The 18,510-nt window shown below is 36.6% G+C and overlaps 2 protein-coding genes across 3 annotated transcripts in view; both read left to right on the forward strand.

Annotated features, from left to right (window-relative positions):
• The first annotated feature begins 112 nt into the window (after window positions 1-112).
• Window positions 113-6,045, forward strand: serpinf2b (serpin peptidase inhibitor, clade F (alpha-2 antiplasmin, pigment epithelium derived factor), member 2b). Of its 2 annotated transcripts, none has more exons than XM_083547674.1 (9): window positions 113-154; window positions 1,298-1,365; window positions 1,459-1,533; window positions 1,608-1,884; window positions 2,490-2,633; window positions 2,837-3,025; window positions 4,828-4,970; window positions 5,105-5,309; window positions 5,508-6,045. In XM_083547674.1, exons 1-9 carry the CDS (start codon window positions 148-150, stop codon window positions 5,840-5,842), a joined length of 1,443 nt encoding a protein of 480 aa, XP_083403800.1. In that variant the 5' UTR covers window positions 113-147; the 3' UTR covers window positions 5,843-6,045. The 2 variants fall into 2 exon arrangements, with proteins under 2 accessions (XP_083403800.1, XP_083403801.1); XM_083547675.1 differs by lacking the exon at window positions 113-154 and adding an exon at window positions 572-729.
• Window positions 6,046-7,819: 1,774 nt separating this feature from the next.
• Window positions 7,820-18,510, forward strand: part of rpa1 (replication protein A1) — a 29,409-nt gene continuing 18,718 nt past the window's right edge. The window contains exons 1-12 of the mRNA XM_083549150.1: window positions 7,820-8,046; window positions 8,987-9,034; window positions 10,298-10,376; window positions 11,066-11,174; window positions 11,582-11,670; window positions 12,531-12,596; window positions 13,208-13,325; window positions 13,432-13,534; window positions 13,630-13,698; window positions 13,952-14,144; window positions 14,813-14,949; window positions 16,616-16,764. Coding sequence (XP_083405276.1) covers window positions 8,014-8,046; window positions 8,987-9,034; window positions 10,298-10,376; window positions 11,066-11,174; window positions 11,582-11,670; window positions 12,531-12,596; window positions 13,208-13,325; window positions 13,432-13,534; window positions 13,630-13,698; window positions 13,952-14,144; window positions 14,813-14,949; window positions 16,616-16,764 — 1,193 coding nt within the window. The 5' untranslated portion in view covers window positions 7,820-8,013. The remainder of the gene's footprint in view (window positions 8,047-8,986; window positions 9,035-10,297; window positions 10,377-11,065; window positions 11,175-11,581; window positions 11,671-12,530; window positions 12,597-13,207; window positions 13,326-13,431; window positions 13,535-13,629; window positions 13,699-13,951; window positions 14,145-14,812; window positions 14,950-16,615; window positions 16,765-18,510) is intronic.

Consider the following 18,510-nt stretch of genomic DNA (forward strand, 5'->3'; position numbering starts at 1 on the left):
TCATTTGACCATTTTTAAGGTTTGCTGTTTAGGTCCACAGTCACCAATTAGAAACCTTGGCCTAGCAGGGCAAAGTCCTTGTTGAGTGTTGACAACTAATACCTCGAGTTTTAGAGAGCTCTGTGGCTTTCTCTGTTGGACTGGATAATGTGGGGTATGTCTTAACAGCATTAGTTCACCAACTGCCAATCTTTATTGATAATCTATATATACGTAACAGTTCAACCGCCCTTTCTCTCTCTCTCTCTCTCTCTCTCTCTCTCTCTCTCTCTCTCTCTCTCTCTCTCTCTCCCTTTCTCTCTCTCTCTCTCTCTCTCTCTCTCTCTCTCTCTCTCTCTCTCTCTCTCTCTCTCTCTCTGTTTCTCTCTGTTTCTCTCCTATCCTCTATCCTTTCCCTCCATTAACTGCAGTGCTTCTCGTAAATGCCGTAGAAAGCCTCCACGGCTTCCAGCAAGCAGGTTACTAAGAACCCTACATTAAGATAGTCTTATCCATTATGTTCAGCATAGCCACATATCTCTAAATGTCTACATGATGCATACCTCGTGTGTTTGCTGTTTGGGGCATCAAGCGCTCTCTCAATGTTTACATGTATGTGAGTTATATGAAGCACAGATCAATGAAAGTTGAAGTGTAACTGCCCGTCCATTGATTGCCAAACTTTAAGAGAGGTCAGTTTTCCTTTGACCATTTGTGGTTTCCTCTTATTTTAAGACTGTAGTTTTGCAGGTAAGTTCAATTTTCTTGTACTATTGTATATAACACACACTGAAATTTACTCGGATGTATGTAGTTTTTGTTCAATTGTGTGTACAGCATGATCTGTGATTAAGTAAATAATGTTATAATGTCTAAATAATGTTCTAAATTGGCTCAATTGACATGTACTGTGTTTCTCAGTTCATAGTGCATTATGTAGAGAGAGAGAGGGAGAACTAGTTCAACTATTACTGCATGATTTTAATATACATGCATTTTTGGTACACATTCAGTTTTTTTTTTTTTGTTTTTGTTTTTTTTTTGCGTTTGCATTAAGTTTGACCCAATGTAGATTTTGTATTAAATAGTTCAATTATTTTTTCTCTTTTGTATGTTAACAATATCGCCTGATGTTTTAATGTTGAATTTAGAATACAAACAATACTTCACTTTTAACTTCAGTAATAGGTGGTGATACTGATCTATTTAGAAATGTGGTACCGTGAAAGAGTAAGGAAAGATGAAAACTACTGAGCATGAAATGAAATGTATGCATTAGCTGCTCATATTTGCTTCAATTTGAAACTTGTTATTTTAGACTGGCTGTTGGACATGGATTTAAGATTACTTGTACTCCTTTTCTGTTACTGCCAACATTGCTGGACGGTAAAACTAAAAACATTACATTATTCTTGCCATTACTTCTCGAACACCCAAATCCCATGTTTAATTAAAAAGGCTGGTCTTGTACTTTTAAAGGAGGATGCCATTACAGAGGACAAAAATGTCTCAGTGATTCCTCTTACACGGCTGACACCCAGCCAACCCATAACAGTAAGTTCATTCATTGAATAAATCTCACATATTACCTAATCTGATTCACGAGACAGTCGATGTGTTTCTGACAGGCAGTAGTAAGCTCCAACGTGTCCCACACAGAAGAATTAACTCCAGATGGCTTTGCTACCTCTACCTCCACTGCTGAAAATGACGAGAGCTCCTCAGAGGAAGACTTAGATGAGCTGTGTGGTTCGTTGAATTCTAAAGAACTCCGTCGGGCTGTAGCGAGAGGGATTATGAAGTTCGGTCTGGAGCTGTTGGAGAACCTGAAGTCAGATCAAAAACAATCTAATATTATTATCTCCCCCCTCAGTGTGTCCTTGGCACTTTCTCACTTGGCTCTGGGTACGTTCTTGAAATGCAACACTTGCAACATTTGCAATTTATTTTCAAGCCACTAATGAAGCCATATATTAGCTTTTTTTGATTGAATTTAGTATCACTTTAGCTTGATTTTATCTGAATAAAAACATATTTGGGGAAAAAAAAAAAAAAAGAGTTAACCCGTTTTGGGGGGTTCAATGGCCAGTGGCATAGATTTTTACAAGTCTTTGGAAATGTAAGACATTGTTTCAGAGGTTTTGGTGTTCTGATGGTGGTAGAGAGCGCCGTTAGTCCCACATTTCCACCATGTTCAGGTGGGTTGAGGTCTGCTTTCTGTAAAGCTCATAGCATATGATTTGAATCATTTTCATACTTTCATATTTACCAAACCATTCAGTGAGCTTTCGTTCACTATGGATACAGTCACTGAATATCCTGGAATAAGCAGCTCCTGTCAGGATAGAAATTCTTTCAGGTTAAAATTGTAGTAATTTGCAGTAAAATCTATAAGAGCAAGTGAACCCAAACCATGGCAGGAAATTAGCCCTATAACATGAGAGTAACTGTTTATTATTTTTGCTGTTGTTTTCTCTGTTTTTAAATTGTGATGAACCTTTGGTTATCAGGAGCGAGGAATGAAACAGAAGAGCTCCTCCTTCAACATCTACATGCTGATACAGTTCCATGCTACCAAAAAGCACTGAAAAGCCTTCTCCACCATGTGCGCAAAAATGCCCTACAAATCGCCAGCCGCATGTACCTGGCTGATGGTAAGTGAAAGGGGAAAAGACATAATACCCCAATGATATTCTCTGCAAACTTAAGGACAGATATGCATTGTGTCGCTGTCTTTGATTAGGAGCTGATAAAGAGGAGTTCTTAATCCTAACAAAAGAATGTATAACAGAACGGATATGACAAACATGATAAATCTAGAAATTTTTTTTTTTTTTTTTTTTTTTTTTTTTTAAAGGGTTTCAGCCAAACCAAAAGTTTATGGAGGAGTCTCTCAGAGTGTTTGATTCAAAGCCTGGAGCCTTGACTGATTTGGAAGAGATCAATGAGTGGGTCGAGAAATCCACAAATGGTCATGTTACAGACTTCCTCTCCAGTCTCCCTCCTAATCTTGTCATGATGCTCATCAATGCTGTGCACTACAAAGGTAATACAATGATGGCTATACATTATGTTTAGTAGTCCAGAGTTATGAAATACTGCTTTCTATTGGGACCCTGGATGGTTTCAATATAACATGATTACTGGCAGATAATTGTGAGGCTAAAAGATCCATTAGAAAACAATCCAGGTATAGAGCCTTGCATAAGTATTTATCTATTAAACTTAAATTTATATGTCAGCATGTACATTTGTAGCATTACAACCTGGACCTAAATTGGATTTATTTGTTTTATTTATATCAAATGAATAGCCAATACCAGTGATGAAAGTGGGGGTGGGAAACAGTATATATATATATATATATATAAATATAAAAATATAATCATTATATTTGTTTAATTACTGTAAAACTCAGTTCAGGTGCAACCAATTGCTATCATAATTTGTTTAATGGAATAAACCTATGTACTATTTAAATATCATGATTTTTGTATTTCACAATATTAATGCACATGTTCTTTGAATGTATTGTTGAAATACCTAAACAAAGCACATCATGTACAGTATATCAGACATATATCAAAACATAGTCCTGGACATTTTGGAGATTTAGTGATGATGTGGAAAGGTTGGGCTGATGAGACCAAATTTGAGCTTTTTGGCTTAGAGCAAACTCATCATCATTGCCACAGTAAAGCTTGATAGTGCTTGTTATTCCATTTCCATGGCCTTTTGTTTTTTTGTGCCGTTTTGTGAGCTATTTCATGAACAAATGCTTTTCCTGCTATAAGATCCTTTGCAAATTCAACCACTTTGTTCAGTCTAATATCCTTGGGTTGTTTTATGTAAATTAGTCAAATGTAAGCCTGCTGTTGTGTGATATACTCTGTTTTTGTCTGAAATATTATTAGAATTAGAGGTTTGAGAAAAGTGTGTTTATTTCTTTGCTACTCTTTTAAATGTTTGGTGTGGTGGTGGCAATTTGTAATATTATCTTAGCCTCTAGTGGGCATATAATTCTCTAACTGTGCAGTTGGGCAGTTTCTTACTTCTGAGACAAAAAATAGCTTTGGGATAGTCATTTATCTATTACATTTTAAGGCTGGTTTACAGTGAACTGGATTAGAATTTTCTGCTGCCTGCTAGGGAAATAATTGAAAATAATTGCTGTTCCAAGCATTTTTACTTCAGGTTATTCAGTCACACCTTAGGAAAGAAGAATGTACCTACCTTCTGGGTGCTAGTAGTGAGATTGATGAGTTTAGCTCCCAGGCTGGCCATGATGCTTTACATCAGTGATCCTGTGCCTTTTTACTTTTTTCTTTTGCTCTTTTATTTATTAATTTTTTTCGAAGGAAACTGAAACGTTGTTACCTTGAAATTAAATGGAGAAAATATATATATACACACACCCACACCCACACCCACACACACACACACACACACACACCAGGACAATTATATTTGCACTTGTAAACACATTCTTTTGTTGTATTTACATTTACCTCTTTATATTGCTCCATTATATGTCATTAATAATAAACTTAACCATAGGTATTGGTAGCCAAAAGAAAATATATATTTTCAAATATTTTCCAAATAGATAACTACTCATGGAAGGCAAACATTTTGGTACAAAAATCTTTCATTATGTGGTAGTAAGATATTGGGCCCATTTAATATTTGAACACAAAGATGCTTGGATTTATTTTTGGCAAAAGAAAAGATATGGAACAGCTTATTTGTTATTAATACCCATGTATTTAACAATTTGTCACCCTGACCTGAATTTACATGTACTATCTTATTCATATGTCTTGTGTTTTTTCTTTTTTTTTCCTTCAGGAGAGTGGCTCTGGCGCTTTGACCCTCACTTTACCTCCAGTGAGCCTTTTTATATTGATGAAAATCAAATAGTCAATGTTGACATGATGCTTGGGCCAAAATACCCACTCAGCCTTTTCAACCACAATGAACTTGATGCGCAGGTATACATGGAACAGAAAATCAATAATTCACCTTCTTGTGGATTTATTTCATACTGTTGCATTACCGAATATTGTTAATTTTATAGACATTCCAGTAATTAACATCTTTTGTTTTGACCTTTACTCTTTGGCAGATAGCTCGATTCCCGTTCAAAGGGAACATGAGCCTGATTATTATAATGCCTGTAATAGGATCGGTGGACGTGTCAGCCATTGCAGCCAAACTTAATATCTCAGATCTTTATAATCACTTCCCACGAGAGAAAAGTATGCAGGTTAAACTCCCAAAATTCAAATTGGATTTCACTCAGGAACTCGAAGACGCCCTGACAAGCATGGGTAAGAAAGAACACTGATGTTAGTTAATACACAACATAACATATAATTTTAAATTAAGGGTAATTCTGTTAGAAGAAGTGGATTTAAATATCAACAATTTGATCCTAATATTTTATTAATAATAATAATAATAATAATAATAATAATAATAATAATAATAATAATAATAATAATAAGCTTATTAATGGTTTTTCCCAGGTCTAGGGGAGCTGTTCTCAAATCCTAATCTGGCTGGCATCACAGAGGGACCCCTGCTGGTCTCCAGTGTAAAGCACAAATCCAGCATTGAGATCACTGAGGAAGGTGCAGAGGCTTCGGGTGCAACCAGTGTAGCAATCAGCCGTTCCAATCCTTCTTTTACAGTCAACCAGCCATTTTTCTTGGCCCTTATAGAGGATTCCACTCAAACACCACTTTTTCTGGGGGTTATTTCAAACCCTAATCCTAGTGGAGGTTCTGTAACATTAGGTCCAAGCCTCCCAGATAAAGGAGAGATGCCTAGTTCAAAGCATTTCGAGAAGCCACCAAAGTAAGCATGCTTATTTATGTCTTTAACACTGGCCTGCCTGCACATAGCAAATCAAGACCTGCAACCAATCTGTGCTTGGTTACAATATGACATATTGGATTTTTTTCATGTTTCTTCTCACATACAGTATATATATTCAGCTCAGCATGACATTTTATCCCAAAAGCATATGTTTGATGATTAAATAAATGTATTTTTAAAAATGAAGTCCCTTTTTACATATTCTGTCATTTCTAGCAATGGTCTTACTTTAATGTGGAAACTATAAATCATCCTCTTGTCATTATTCTTTTTTCTTGTTATGTAAAGATCTAAAGAAGAGAGAAAATGTCTAAAAAGCTCCCCAAAAATGATTAAGCACAAAAAAGTTTTAATAATACAGTACCTTTGTACAAGAAGATAAAATATTTTTAAGATAAGAGTTTTGCTTATTATATGACAACAGAATTTAAAAAGTAGTACTGCTTTGTAAAACAAACAAACAAACAAACAAACAAACAAACAAACAAACAAACAAAAAACCTTACAGTTCATGTTTCCTAATTCAGCCCCGCTATGAGAATGGCAGCATTTTATTCCAGTGTCTATTGAATTCCAGCACAGGCACACCTCATTCTACTTAATCGATTACTGGTTAGGTGATCACCTGTACCAAATCTTATTTAATGGTGAAAAAAATAAAAAACAAATCAAACATTAATGGTCATCACTACCCTCTTGCAATAGGACCAGTGTTAGCAGTACCTTAAATGTAATTGGGATAAAAAGGTTACCTTCTCTAATAAGTCTAATTTTCAGCTTAGCTAAATACCTGGTCATCCAATGGTTAGCTGGAGACCTGAAGATTCCTACAAGCCACAGTGTTTTACACTCATTGTGAAATTCAGTGGAGGATCATTGATGATCTTTTGGGTGCTCCGGCAAGGCTGAAACCCGGCCACATTTGTCTTTGTGATGGGCTCAAGAATCAAGCCACATACAAAGTTACCCTGGAATAAAATTTGCTTTCTTCTGCTCTGACAATATTTCTCAACTCTGAGGATTGTTTTCTCTGGCAGGACAATGTTCAATGTCACACAGCCAGGTCAATCAAGATGTGGATGGTGGACCACCAGATCAAGACCCTATCATGCCAACCCAATCTCCAGACCTAAAACCTATTCTAGAATGTAATTTAGAGGGAATATAGATGGTCACAAGCCATCAAACAACGCTGTGATGCTTAAATATTTGCACCAGGAGGGCATAAAGTCAGGCAATGTGAATTACTGGTGGAAACCATGCCAAGACACATGAAAGCTGTAATTACAAATCAGGGCTATTCCACCAAATATTGATTTTTTAACTCTTCCTCAGTTAAAACTTTCTTATTGTGTTATTTAAGCAGGAATATGAACTGAATGAATTTATGAATTTGAGGTCTGAAAACACAGCATCTTTTTGTTATTTTGCCCAGTTTTTCCTAGATGTTTCTGGGTCGTGACTGCTTTAAATGATCGACATCCACCTAAGGGCTCCTGCGCATGCGCATGTTAGAAAGTGTTTTTTGTTTTTGGAGGGATTTTCTGTTCATAATGTGTAACCTAACAAAATATAACACTTGTATATTTATGCTGGGAACATTTTCTGAGACATTTATGGAGAGGGGATTATAATATTTCAATCATTATATTTTTTACATTTACTGCAATACAGTCAAGTTTGTCTTATTTTACATATGCAATTATATTAACACTAATATTTAGACAATTCTCTGCCCTTTGGCACCAGGACAAACGTCTCTATTTTAATATACGAGATTTTTTAGAGTGCCGGTGCCGGGATACAACTAATAATAATAACAACAATAATAATAGTAATAATAGTAATAGTAATAATAATAACAATAACAATAACAATAATAATAATAATAATAATAATAATAATGATAATGATAATGATAATGATAATGATAATAAAGAAAATTCGTATGCGGTAGTCGGTCACGTGCGCTTTACGCGTTACCGGTAGTGACGCAACGAGCAGGAAGTGGCTTCCAGGTTCGCGCGTTTTGAGTGAAAGTTGGCGGCACGAGCTTTAGCACAACAAAACGTTTTGGCGCTGCGGAAAACTTTCCTGTGAAGTAACAGTAACGCAGCATTTAGTTTTAAACCAGGAGCGATTTTGCGAGAAGTCATGGCTGTTCAATTGTCCGAGGGCGCGATAGAGGTAAGTGACTGCGTGCATGAGATATAAATACATACAGTATATAAGGTGCTGTTTATTTCAGGCCCGAAATCGTGGCTGTTTGATTTTATGAAACACTGGAGTTTACAGTGTAGTGTAACGTGAAGTCTAAACCAGTTATTTAAATCTAGAAAGTCGTTTTGTAATGTTTTTTATGGGGTGTTTTATAATGAGCATTAGTGTTTGGTGGCAAGGTGTGCATAGCTCGCATATAGGCGACAATTGCTATGCACACATTGTATTATTTACTCACCAGTCACTGCTAAAAGTTTTTATTACTTATGCTAATTGTAAATACACAAGAGAGACAGAAAGGTTGTAACCCAAACTATTCTGAAGCTTGTGGTCAGAAACGTGTTTAGGCAGCTTTACCTGGACATAGGAGACCTGGGATATTAATGATCATACATTATGGAGATTCGTTTATAAAAGTGTAATGGATGATAACCATTGACACTGCAGCAGTATAAATAGGTCTTGGGGTCTGATGAGTCCAGATCTGCCCAGTTTTAGAGTAAGGTGAGTAAGTTTAAGAGAGGTGGATTATGTGATGCACTCAACATGTCTGGTGCCTACTGTCCAGGCCTCTGTGGGCAGTGTTATGATCTGTGGTTGTATGAGTTGGCCAAGTTCAGCAATGTAATGTGCCCAAACCTGAATGTACCAGGATTGATCAGGTTTAAACTGTAGAAAAGTGGTTTAGGGAGCATGAGACATTTTAACTCATGGATTCACCACTAGAGAGTTCAAATCTGTGGGATGTGCTGGACTTTACAAAACAGTTCAACGCTTGTAATCAAAGCACAATTGCTGTATAACAGATGTTCATGCACCAAAATAAAAAGTCACACACTAACAGTTGTTTGTATGTAGGCACACTCGCTGCTGCTTTGGTTACGTTTGATTTCTTCTTGTGTTTCAGGGCCTGATCAAGGGTAAAGAGGTTACAAACCCAGTTCTTCAGTTGATTGTAAGTATCTCTTGTCACTGCTATCATATAATTTTGTTTGACGTTTTATTGGTTTTATTGGTTGACTTGATATTTTTGGGACGGGAAGGGGTTAAATCATAAAATGTCCATGAGTTCTAAAAACACAAGAACCAAAATGGCTTGACATAATTTTATACAATACAATGTTTTTTAAGGCTGTTTTGATTCTCAGAAATATTTTATTTGTTTTGTTTTGCATTCTGTGGGCAGAATGTTGATTATGTGCTGGAATTAGAATTTAAAATGCTTCTGAATGTTAACTAAATAGATTTTCATTAGTAATAGGCAATTTGTAATGATAAACCAATCTTTCGTTTATTTATGTTTATGAAATGAAGTGCAGACATTATAAATCCTACATTCACTCTTTATCTAGAAACTGCATCTGAACATTCCTCGAGTGGATGCACAACCTGAAAATATAAAGAGTTGTCCTTGTAACGGGAAAATGCACTGGCTAGATTTTTCAATTACTTGAAAGAAAAAAAAAAGGTTCACTTCAAATATTTTCTTATCCGAGGTATTTGTGATGATATATATGATATATTTGGCATACAAATTATTAAAAATAACTAGAGAACGACTAGACCTGGTGTAGCAGTATCACTGGTGAAGTAGTTTGTTTCTGCTTGTTTTTATGGTTTAAGAGCAGCTTTAGTGAGTTAAACTCAACAAGTGGTGCCAATAGAGCAGGTGCAGGATTTAGCACATTTTCTGTTAAATGAGATGAACTGAATTGTAAGATTGATTGCTTAATTACCCACCAGCTTTGTGCTTCTAAAACTGCATTAACAAATCTATTCTCATTTATTATGACGTGATTAAGGTTTATGTAAATGAGAGCTGACAGCATGCAGGGAACAGAACCATATGCTGTTTTGTCTATTTAAGGACTCATTTATACTTAAGTGATCGTGTTCTTCACATCCAGTCATCAGGCTTGTTTCTCATCAACAAGGTTTTTCCAAACATAATACTGTCCCTCAGATCAGAGTCATAAAGCTCACACATTTTCTTCATTTTGGTGTGAATATTGATTGATGTTCTTGACCTGAAATGCAAGATTGCTTGTATTGTACTGCTGCCACATGATTACCTGAGAAAGCTGCATGGATGTCCAGGTGTTCCTAATAAAGTGGACTGTGAGTGTCTATGTCCGACTTAATTCTTGAGAAAGGCAAAAGCATGTACCCAAGTGCAAAAAAACCCCGACAAAAAGCCCCTTCTGTTTTAATTTTGTAGAATATTCGAAAGCTTGATTCGGGCAATGGACCAGTTCGCTTTCGCCTGATGATGAGCGATGGTCTTTACACCATGTCCTGTAAGTTTTACTGATTTTCTTTTGATTTAAAAAAAAAAAAAATATATATATATATATATATATATATATATATATATATATATATATATATATATATATATATATATATATATATATATATATATATGTATGTATGTATGTATGTTGTTTGTTTTATTCAAATTTATTGGATTGGAGTACTTACTTATTAGAGATCAATTGATGATGTTGAAAATGATGAAAATAATTTTGTGTTCTGTAAATATATGCCTTGTGGCTGTATGCTATAAATAAAAAAGCTGTTCTACAATCTCTCTGTACATATGTTACTGGGAGTAGAATCCGAGGCCGAATCGATGTTTTGTGATTAACGCATCAGGAGACAGACACGCTGCTGTGGAGGGACCGTGTTTAAACTGATCAAAGAGCAGGAAAAGAAGGGGGAAAGCATCACGAAAGAAAAACACCCTTTCCTGTAATTAATTTAGTCAGTTGTAAAAGTGTTAATGGTATGCAAACTCATGCATAAGTTACAGAGCAGTTTCATTGCCCATTAAGATGCACAGCTGTGCTGCATCTTAATTACCTTCTTTGGTGCACACAGACACACAAGCTGAGATTGATGCCAGCTTTTTATTTTTTAGCGAGGGGATGGATGTGTAACTTAAATTTTTCCTGATTTTGCTTGTTCGATTTCTTTCTGTATGCAGCCTTCATGCTCGCCACGCCGCTGAACTCGCTGGCTGAACAAAACCTTGTAGCGCCCAACTGCGTGTGCTTGCTGAAGAAAAGTGTCACCAACGTCCTTAAGGATGGACGGTCAGAGCACATTTTTCACTTTGCGACTCCTGATTTATGTCTTACTTACTCATGACCTTAAGCAGCTATTAACATAAAGAATGTGCACTCCTAGTCTTCATAGACTGCAGGGAATTCAACGACAAATGATAAAGAACCATTTCAAAACTAAACAACAATCCCTGACTACAATTACTTTGGTCTGATTTTTATTTTAATTTTTTTTTTCTTCCCGTCACTCGAAATTGTACAATTAAACTCTGATTTTTAAAATCATGTCTGTACAACATTGTCAGTAATTTCTTTAATTTCATCAGAGTCCTAGAGTATGTATTGTATAGACTTCTTCATGCAGTGTACATGATTCGTATTTATGAAGATTTAATAGTCATATTGAACTTTCTGAGTTTGTCATTTGTATGCCATAGCACTGTGGTCATTATCCTGGACTTGGAGGTGATTAAACCTGCAGATCAGGTGCCAGGGAAAATAGGAGACCCAACTCCTTATGTTGAGGGTGAGTACAAAAATTGAGAAAACCAGAAGAACTGTTTGAATAATGTTATTGGTTGATGATTAGAATTATAACTATCATTAATCCAGTGGTGGACAGATCATAAATCTATCATTTAGCCTACTGAGCAAAGCAAATACAAACTGTGGTATTTAATTTTGTTATGTCTGCCAGGAATTCCTGGAGGTGGCAACAATTATTATGTAAAAGAACATGAATTTCCACCGCACTTATGTAGCTACAGCCTGTATTCTCTTCTGATGACGTCTCTGGTATTAAATCATGCCGTTTGTGCTTTGGACAAAAATGCAGAAAGGCTTCAAAAAGCATTTAATTTATAAACTATGTTGCCTTCTCATCTCATGTGAATGTTTTATTTAAGTCTGAGTCGTGTCTTTATTCTTCGCTCTATGAAGTGTTTAAATGCAAGGTGAGTTTTATAAAATGTTTGTAGCATGCGTTATGGCATCACGGTATTTTTCAGCACAAAGCGACATAAACCAAATGGAATGTTTTTTTTATTATTATTAAAAACATCAAATGTGTTGTGTAACTTTTTTTAAAATATAAATCTTTCTCAGGTTGTTGAGTAAGAGAAGTTAAGACAAAACAACTAAAAAAACAACGTTGACCATTATATTAACACTGATTTACTGATCCTACTTGTCCAGCGGGCAGCTGTTAATAGGAAAACTAATGGCCCAGACATGTAATCGGCCTGTTCTGTGTGCCCAGGCTACCAGTTTGTCCAATTCTTCAAACCATATCAGATGCCTCTAGAGAAAGCTGCCTTGTTCCTAATTTAAAACACCACTGAACTTTGTACTGTTTTTAAGTTGAATTTGTGCTCTTTGTTGCTCCAGGTCAGTCCAAGCCTCCACAGAGTGCTCCTGCTCCTGCTCCACGTCTACTGCAGCCTCAAAACTCAGGTAATTATTTGTACAATATGGTATGTTTTAACCATTTTCTGCATGCATAATTATTTTGAAAAGCATATACTTTCTGCATTTTTCGGAACATTCCCACATGTCCAGCAGGTGGCAGGATTCTTGTTTACAGTTAAATGTAATCGCTTCCATCTCTTGTGGTTGTTTTTTTTTTAAGCTGCTCCTGGCTTTTAAGAGGTTTAGTAGAAATCTTGATTGGGATATAAAGTGTGTGAGCATAATAGTGTTTTTGCAAAAGTAAAATTTGCTAGAAGATAAGAGGTAAATGTATATTTATATTATATCCATATTTTTTGCTCATTCTGTATTGATAAAAAAAAAATGTATCTAAAAAAAAATCTAATTATTTTTACATCCTTTAAAGTGTGTATGGAAAAATATAGATTTAAATCTCCTCACCGTTAAAATATGTGAAAATGGAGTTTTATTTAAAGAGTAAATATTCAACCAATCGTGGTGGCATTATTACAGTTTTTTTTTTTTTATATTCAAGCTCTGCACTGTAGATGGATACTTAATTAACTTTGGCTGTCTCATCCAGGTTTAGCGTTGTCCACGCTTCACTGACTTCTCTTTTACTCTTTTCTCATTAGGCTCCATGAATAGAGGCTCTGCTCGTGATTTTGGGAAGAAGCCCATGACTGCCCCCAGCACACCAGGAGGCACTTCAAAAGTAGTTCCTATTGCCAGCCTAAATCCCTACCAGTCAAAGTGAGTACGAATGCCTCCGTTTTGATTTCCTGTTTTGCTGTTGGGCTTTTTTGTGTGCCACATCATGCTCTGGATCTATTTATGACCTGAGAGTCGTGTTCCCTAGATGGACCATTAGAGCACGAGTCACTAACAAGAGCGCCATTCGTACCTGGAGCAACTCTCGAGGGGATGGGAAACTCTTTTCCATTGAGATTGTTGACGAAAGTGTAAGAATTTTTTTTATGTTATGATTTGGTTCAGCAGTAAAGCCAAGTCCAACTGTGTTAACCCTTGATTTTTTTTCATTGATTTTGGTGTGTAGGGAGAAATTAGAGTGACTGGGTTTAATCAGGAGGTGGACAAATTCTACTCTCTGATCGAACAGGGAAAGGCAAGTATTATTTATGTATTTATTTTCTTTTAAAAAAAGGCTTTCTTCTGGTTGTGCAGAATATCTTGATCTCTATTAGTAGATGCACATGCAGTTGCTCATCTGTCTATTTATAAATTGTCTCTACTGGCTTCCTAGAATTAGACAAACTTGACACCATTTTCCCCAATCACAATCGAGATCCGAATCATTATCATTACAGACAGTTGGATGTCCTGCCGAAATGTTTAGCTCTGCTTATCCTCCATGGCAGGTGTACTACTTCTCTAAGGGAACTCTGAAGATCGCCAACAAACAGTTCTCGTCTCTTAAGAACGACTACGAGATGACTCTAAACGGCGAGTCGACCATCATCCCTTGTGACGACAACCACGACGTTCCCATGGTGCAGTGTGACTTTGTCTCTATTGCCGATTTGGATTCTCGGGAAAAAGACGCCATTCTGGGTGAGCGTGCCATTTCATCGCTAGCCATCATTAATAAGAGACATTCTGATAATTAGCATTGGTAGAGCAGATTATGGGAACTGGTACCTCCTCAAGATTGATGTGTCACAGGCCCAGGAGGCTGTGGTAATTATAACAGTGGTGATGAATTCAGGATTAATAATAGTGATGACATTAATAGCCTGTGGCTCAATTTGACTTTCCATCTCTTTTTTTGCTTGGAAAGCAGACATTGTCACCGGTAAAATAAGAAGGTAATAAGCACAGTAGTAATTATGGTAATGGAAGCAGGGGCAAGGTAAGGTGCCACACGTGTGTTGTTTCTGGCAGGTTTTAAGATGAAGGTCTGCGGGTTATTTGTGAAATATTCTTAAAAGTGCTCAAATGAGTCATAACGGTATTAAATAAGAGGATTAAGATGGCGGCTGAGTGGCGCGAGTGTGGGAGGTTGCCGTAATAAAACTGACATGTTATTGGATTACACGCATAATGAGCAAGTCTGTCCAATGCCACGATGCAGCGAACAGGTCTGCAGCAAATGTGGGGGAAAAAAAATCCAGGTATTGCTCAGACAATTTGCAGACAAGCATTTTATTACAAGCATTATTAAGAACAAGACATTGTTGTTCCTCCTAATCTGGTTGTTTTTTGTTTGTTTTGGTCTGTAGATGTGATCGGTGTGTGTAAGAGCGTGGAGGATGTGACTCGTATCACAACGAAGAACAGTCGTGAGGTTTCCAAGAGGAATATCCAGCTGATGGACATGTCTGGCAAAATTATCCAAGTCACCATGTGGGGAAATGAGGTAAGCCTGTCGCACATCCAGGAGGAGCAGGAAATGCAAAGGCGACAGGGTTCTGCTTGTTCTCTTCTGGGAGTATAATTTTAATTAGATGGTTTTTTTTTTCGGTTTTTTTTTCATTATATCAAAATTTGCATAAGACCTTACAAGGGCTGCACAATTAATCATACATTTATCATTATCGCAGTGTAAGCTTACACCATGTACACAGCGTAAGGCTACAATAAACAAACCGCTTAAGAGTTGGAAATTATAAAGCTACTCTCACACTTTTAAGTACGTTCTTAGCGGCAGTCTCGCACGTCGGAATTGAGTTTTAGCAATTATTCCGAAATCATTGACTGTGAGGACAGATACTGGGGAAAAAAAACAAGTAGCGAGAATGTAATTAAAGAGGAATTGGCACTAAAAAGTGCAGATGCTTGTGTTTTAAAAGATTAATCATTATCGTGTCTGATTAAATTATTATTGCATATTTAATAAAGTACTTTAAATGCACTGTTGCCACTTTAGGCTTGTGTTCTCTCTCTCTTTTTTTTTTTTTTTTTTGTATGGCTAATTGCCTAATGGGACATGCTATGTGGTCACTCATCATATGTAATTTTGAGATTATACTTTTAATACCTTTGGAAATGGCTTGTTAATAAAAGAGGCTAGAAGATAAATGGCCAGGTCGGGTTGCACAATGAGAACGGATATAAAAACTCCACCTCTTACCATTTGACAAGCATTTTAGAATCCACTCCTGTCGGGAAAGAACAGGAATCTGAGCTCATCACAGGCACAGGCTCAATAATAAAAAAATAGACATTTGAAGATTAGAAAAACAAATCACCTGGTGCTTTTTGAGTCTTCAGGTGTTGATCTTTTGACGTGTATCTCCTTTTTTATGCGTTGTGCTGAACTGCAAAAATAAGCAGGTGTACAGGTGCTTCTGTTAATGCAGACTGTGTATCTTTGTTACCACAAATTTTTTTTATTTGTGAACATAATAATAGCAACCAGTCAGACACATTTATTATTCCGCGTAATTTATTGTATCTCATTGTTATTGCAATATTCATGTACATGGTATAAAATGCATTAGTGGCTCGGATAGTAAAATGAAAAGACAGGGTATCGATTTAGCTTTTCAGTTTAATATCAATATTTTGTATTGAATTGGCACACCCTGGTACACACTTTGGGTCCTTATTAAACAACTGTTTGGTTGTAAAAGAGGGTTATGTCAATTATTTAGGATAACAGTTAAGTCCTCAAAAACACACAGCACAATATTGTTAGTGTTGCACATGTTTCATTCTGCTCCCGACCTGACTGCATCAGATCTCAATGCCTTTAATGGATTATGCATTGATGTTCCTCATATCATGTTTCCTAATGATGGCTAAGCATTTTGTTCAAGAGCCTGTACATGTAGAGATCTTGTTCTGCACGCCGTCACGGCGCATGCAATCTGTCCACTGCGGTTAGCGCGATGCTTCATTCTGACATGCAGTACATTACATACTATGAAGAGCTTTTGGACTCGTAGAATAACAATTAGCCAATATAGCAGCTAATATCCTGTGTAGAAATTATTTCTAAGTCATCGCTCCGTTGGTTGTGAAAGCCCTTAGAATCGAATCATTGCAAAACACTAATCTCCCTCTGCCGTTTCTCCCCTTAGGCAGAGACATTTGATGGCACTGGGCAGCCGATCTTGGCTATAAAGGGTGCCAGACTCTCTGATTTTGGAGGGCGCTCTCTTTCCACACTCTACAGCAGCACGCTGATGATTAACCCTGACATTCCTGAGGCGTACAAACTGCGAGGCTGGTGAGTGAGTTATCTGTGTCATTATGGGTTTACTGATATAATTATTTGATCCAGGTTGATGAATGGTGTTAATGTGGAGTAAATGAAGTCTAAATTACTTTTCTAACGCAAGTTTGCAGACATGAGGGCCAGCATGTTTATTGCAAATAGGTATGTATGAAAAAGCTGCGCATCTTTCTATTATAGTAACCTATTATTATCAGGTTCGCACATACCCGCTGTCTGATTGGGTTGTTAAAATGTGCCCTGGGTATCGCTATAACTGAGCAACAGTTCAGTCCATCAGCAGCCACAAGAAACATTTGAAGAATCCACTCGTTTTTTGTTTTACTACTTGTGAGAATTGGGACATGCAAAGATGAGGTGCTAAAAATGCCCACTGCAGGAAAGCTGCATATAAAATGGTTTTGGTACCAAGACGAGTTGTGTCTCTGTGGATGTGTAAGGCTCCTCATTCAGAACTGATATAAAGCAGTAAATCATAACCCCACGCTAATTTTACATTTCCTTAGTGACTCACATGTAACTGGTCGTGCACGTTGCCTTTGGTAACAGCAGTGTGCGTTTCCTCATGTATGTGCAGAAGTAGAGCAGGCTTCAAGTTTTAAAAGAAAATTAAAGTGAGGAAAGAGAATGTTTAATAGACAGACAGGGACAAGAACTGGGTTGAACCACATGCTTGTGTCTGCCTTTCACAGAAACCCGCTTCTGTAATTCCTCGCAGAACCCTTTACTGGCCTTTACTGTAAAAGGAATGATAAAATAGACTCATATTTTTATCATTTTCTTGCCAGTTCTATTATTTATTACTCAAATTATAGTATGTGATCTTTACCCCCTGCGAGTAGTAATCTCTTGATCATCAAGACAAAGCTTGAAATTTCTTTTCTTAATTTTTTTTTTTGTGAAAGTGGTGGGAAATATGAGTATGACCTTAAAGTGGTTAAATCTGGTTTATTCATTATTAAAATAACATGACCCACATTTATGGGTGAAGTTAAAGCACTACAATCCATGACTTTTTTTTTTTTTTTTTTTTTATGAACGTTGCATGCAGAGCTGGGAAATCTTGAATGTGTTTCACATTCATTCTGCAGAAGCATTGCCATTTATTATATAAAAATAGCAAAGCAACAGAGTAGCTGAAATGACCACAATTAATTACTATATATTGACTCATTTGAATTTTATTGCAACCCTGGGATCGTGCAGTGTGCAGCTGAATTTCGTCTCTAAAAAGAACAGAGAGCCTTATTAACAAATTGGTTTAAATGTAATTAATAACAAACAATAACCATTGCACAGGGGTGAACAAATCCTTAGTACAGGCTCCCGAGACATTATTGTGTTTATTTGTTGTTAATTTATAGTTGCTTGGCAGAGAAATAGCCTGTTTATTATAGGTGATCTCCAAAAAATGATAATAAAAATGAATGTGTGCTCAAACTACATTTACTTCAATGCTGTGACTTTAGTGCTCTCTACTCATTTTCTATCTACTTTCATCTTAACTACACACAATAAACAGGTGTGTGTAACCGAGTCGTATAACTCAACACGCGGTCACTTCACGGTTCAAGTACACCCTCTTTATATCTTACATAAAGAGAGGGCACCAGGTGTCCTATCCAATTACCTGCTGACTTTTCACGGATGCAAAACAGCTCTTTCAGGCACCTTATTTTGAAAAAGTATACAAATCGCATTTTGTGAATGTATTTGTTTGTATGTCTTTAATGTACACAA

The sequence above is a fragment of the Silurus aristotelis genome (assembly GCF_946808225.1).
Source record: "Silurus aristotelis genome assembly, chromosome: 8".
In the NCBI taxonomy this organism is placed as follows: Eukaryota; Metazoa; Chordata; class Actinopteri; order Siluriformes; family Siluridae; genus Silurus; species Silurus aristotelis.

What these genes read in the sequence shown, in the direction of transcription:
- serpinf2b (XM_083547674.1), top strand. An exon ending in ACAATGAACTTGATGCGCAG is followed by an intron (nt 4,971 to 5,104) that starts GTATACATGGAA and finishes ACTCTTTGGCAG; the next exon opens with ATAGCTCGATTCCCGTTCAA. An exon ending in AGACGCCCTGACAAGCATGG is followed by an intron (nt 5,310 to 5,507) that starts GTAAGAAAGAAC and finishes GGTTTTTCCCAG; the next exon opens with GTCTAGGGGAGCTGTTCTCA.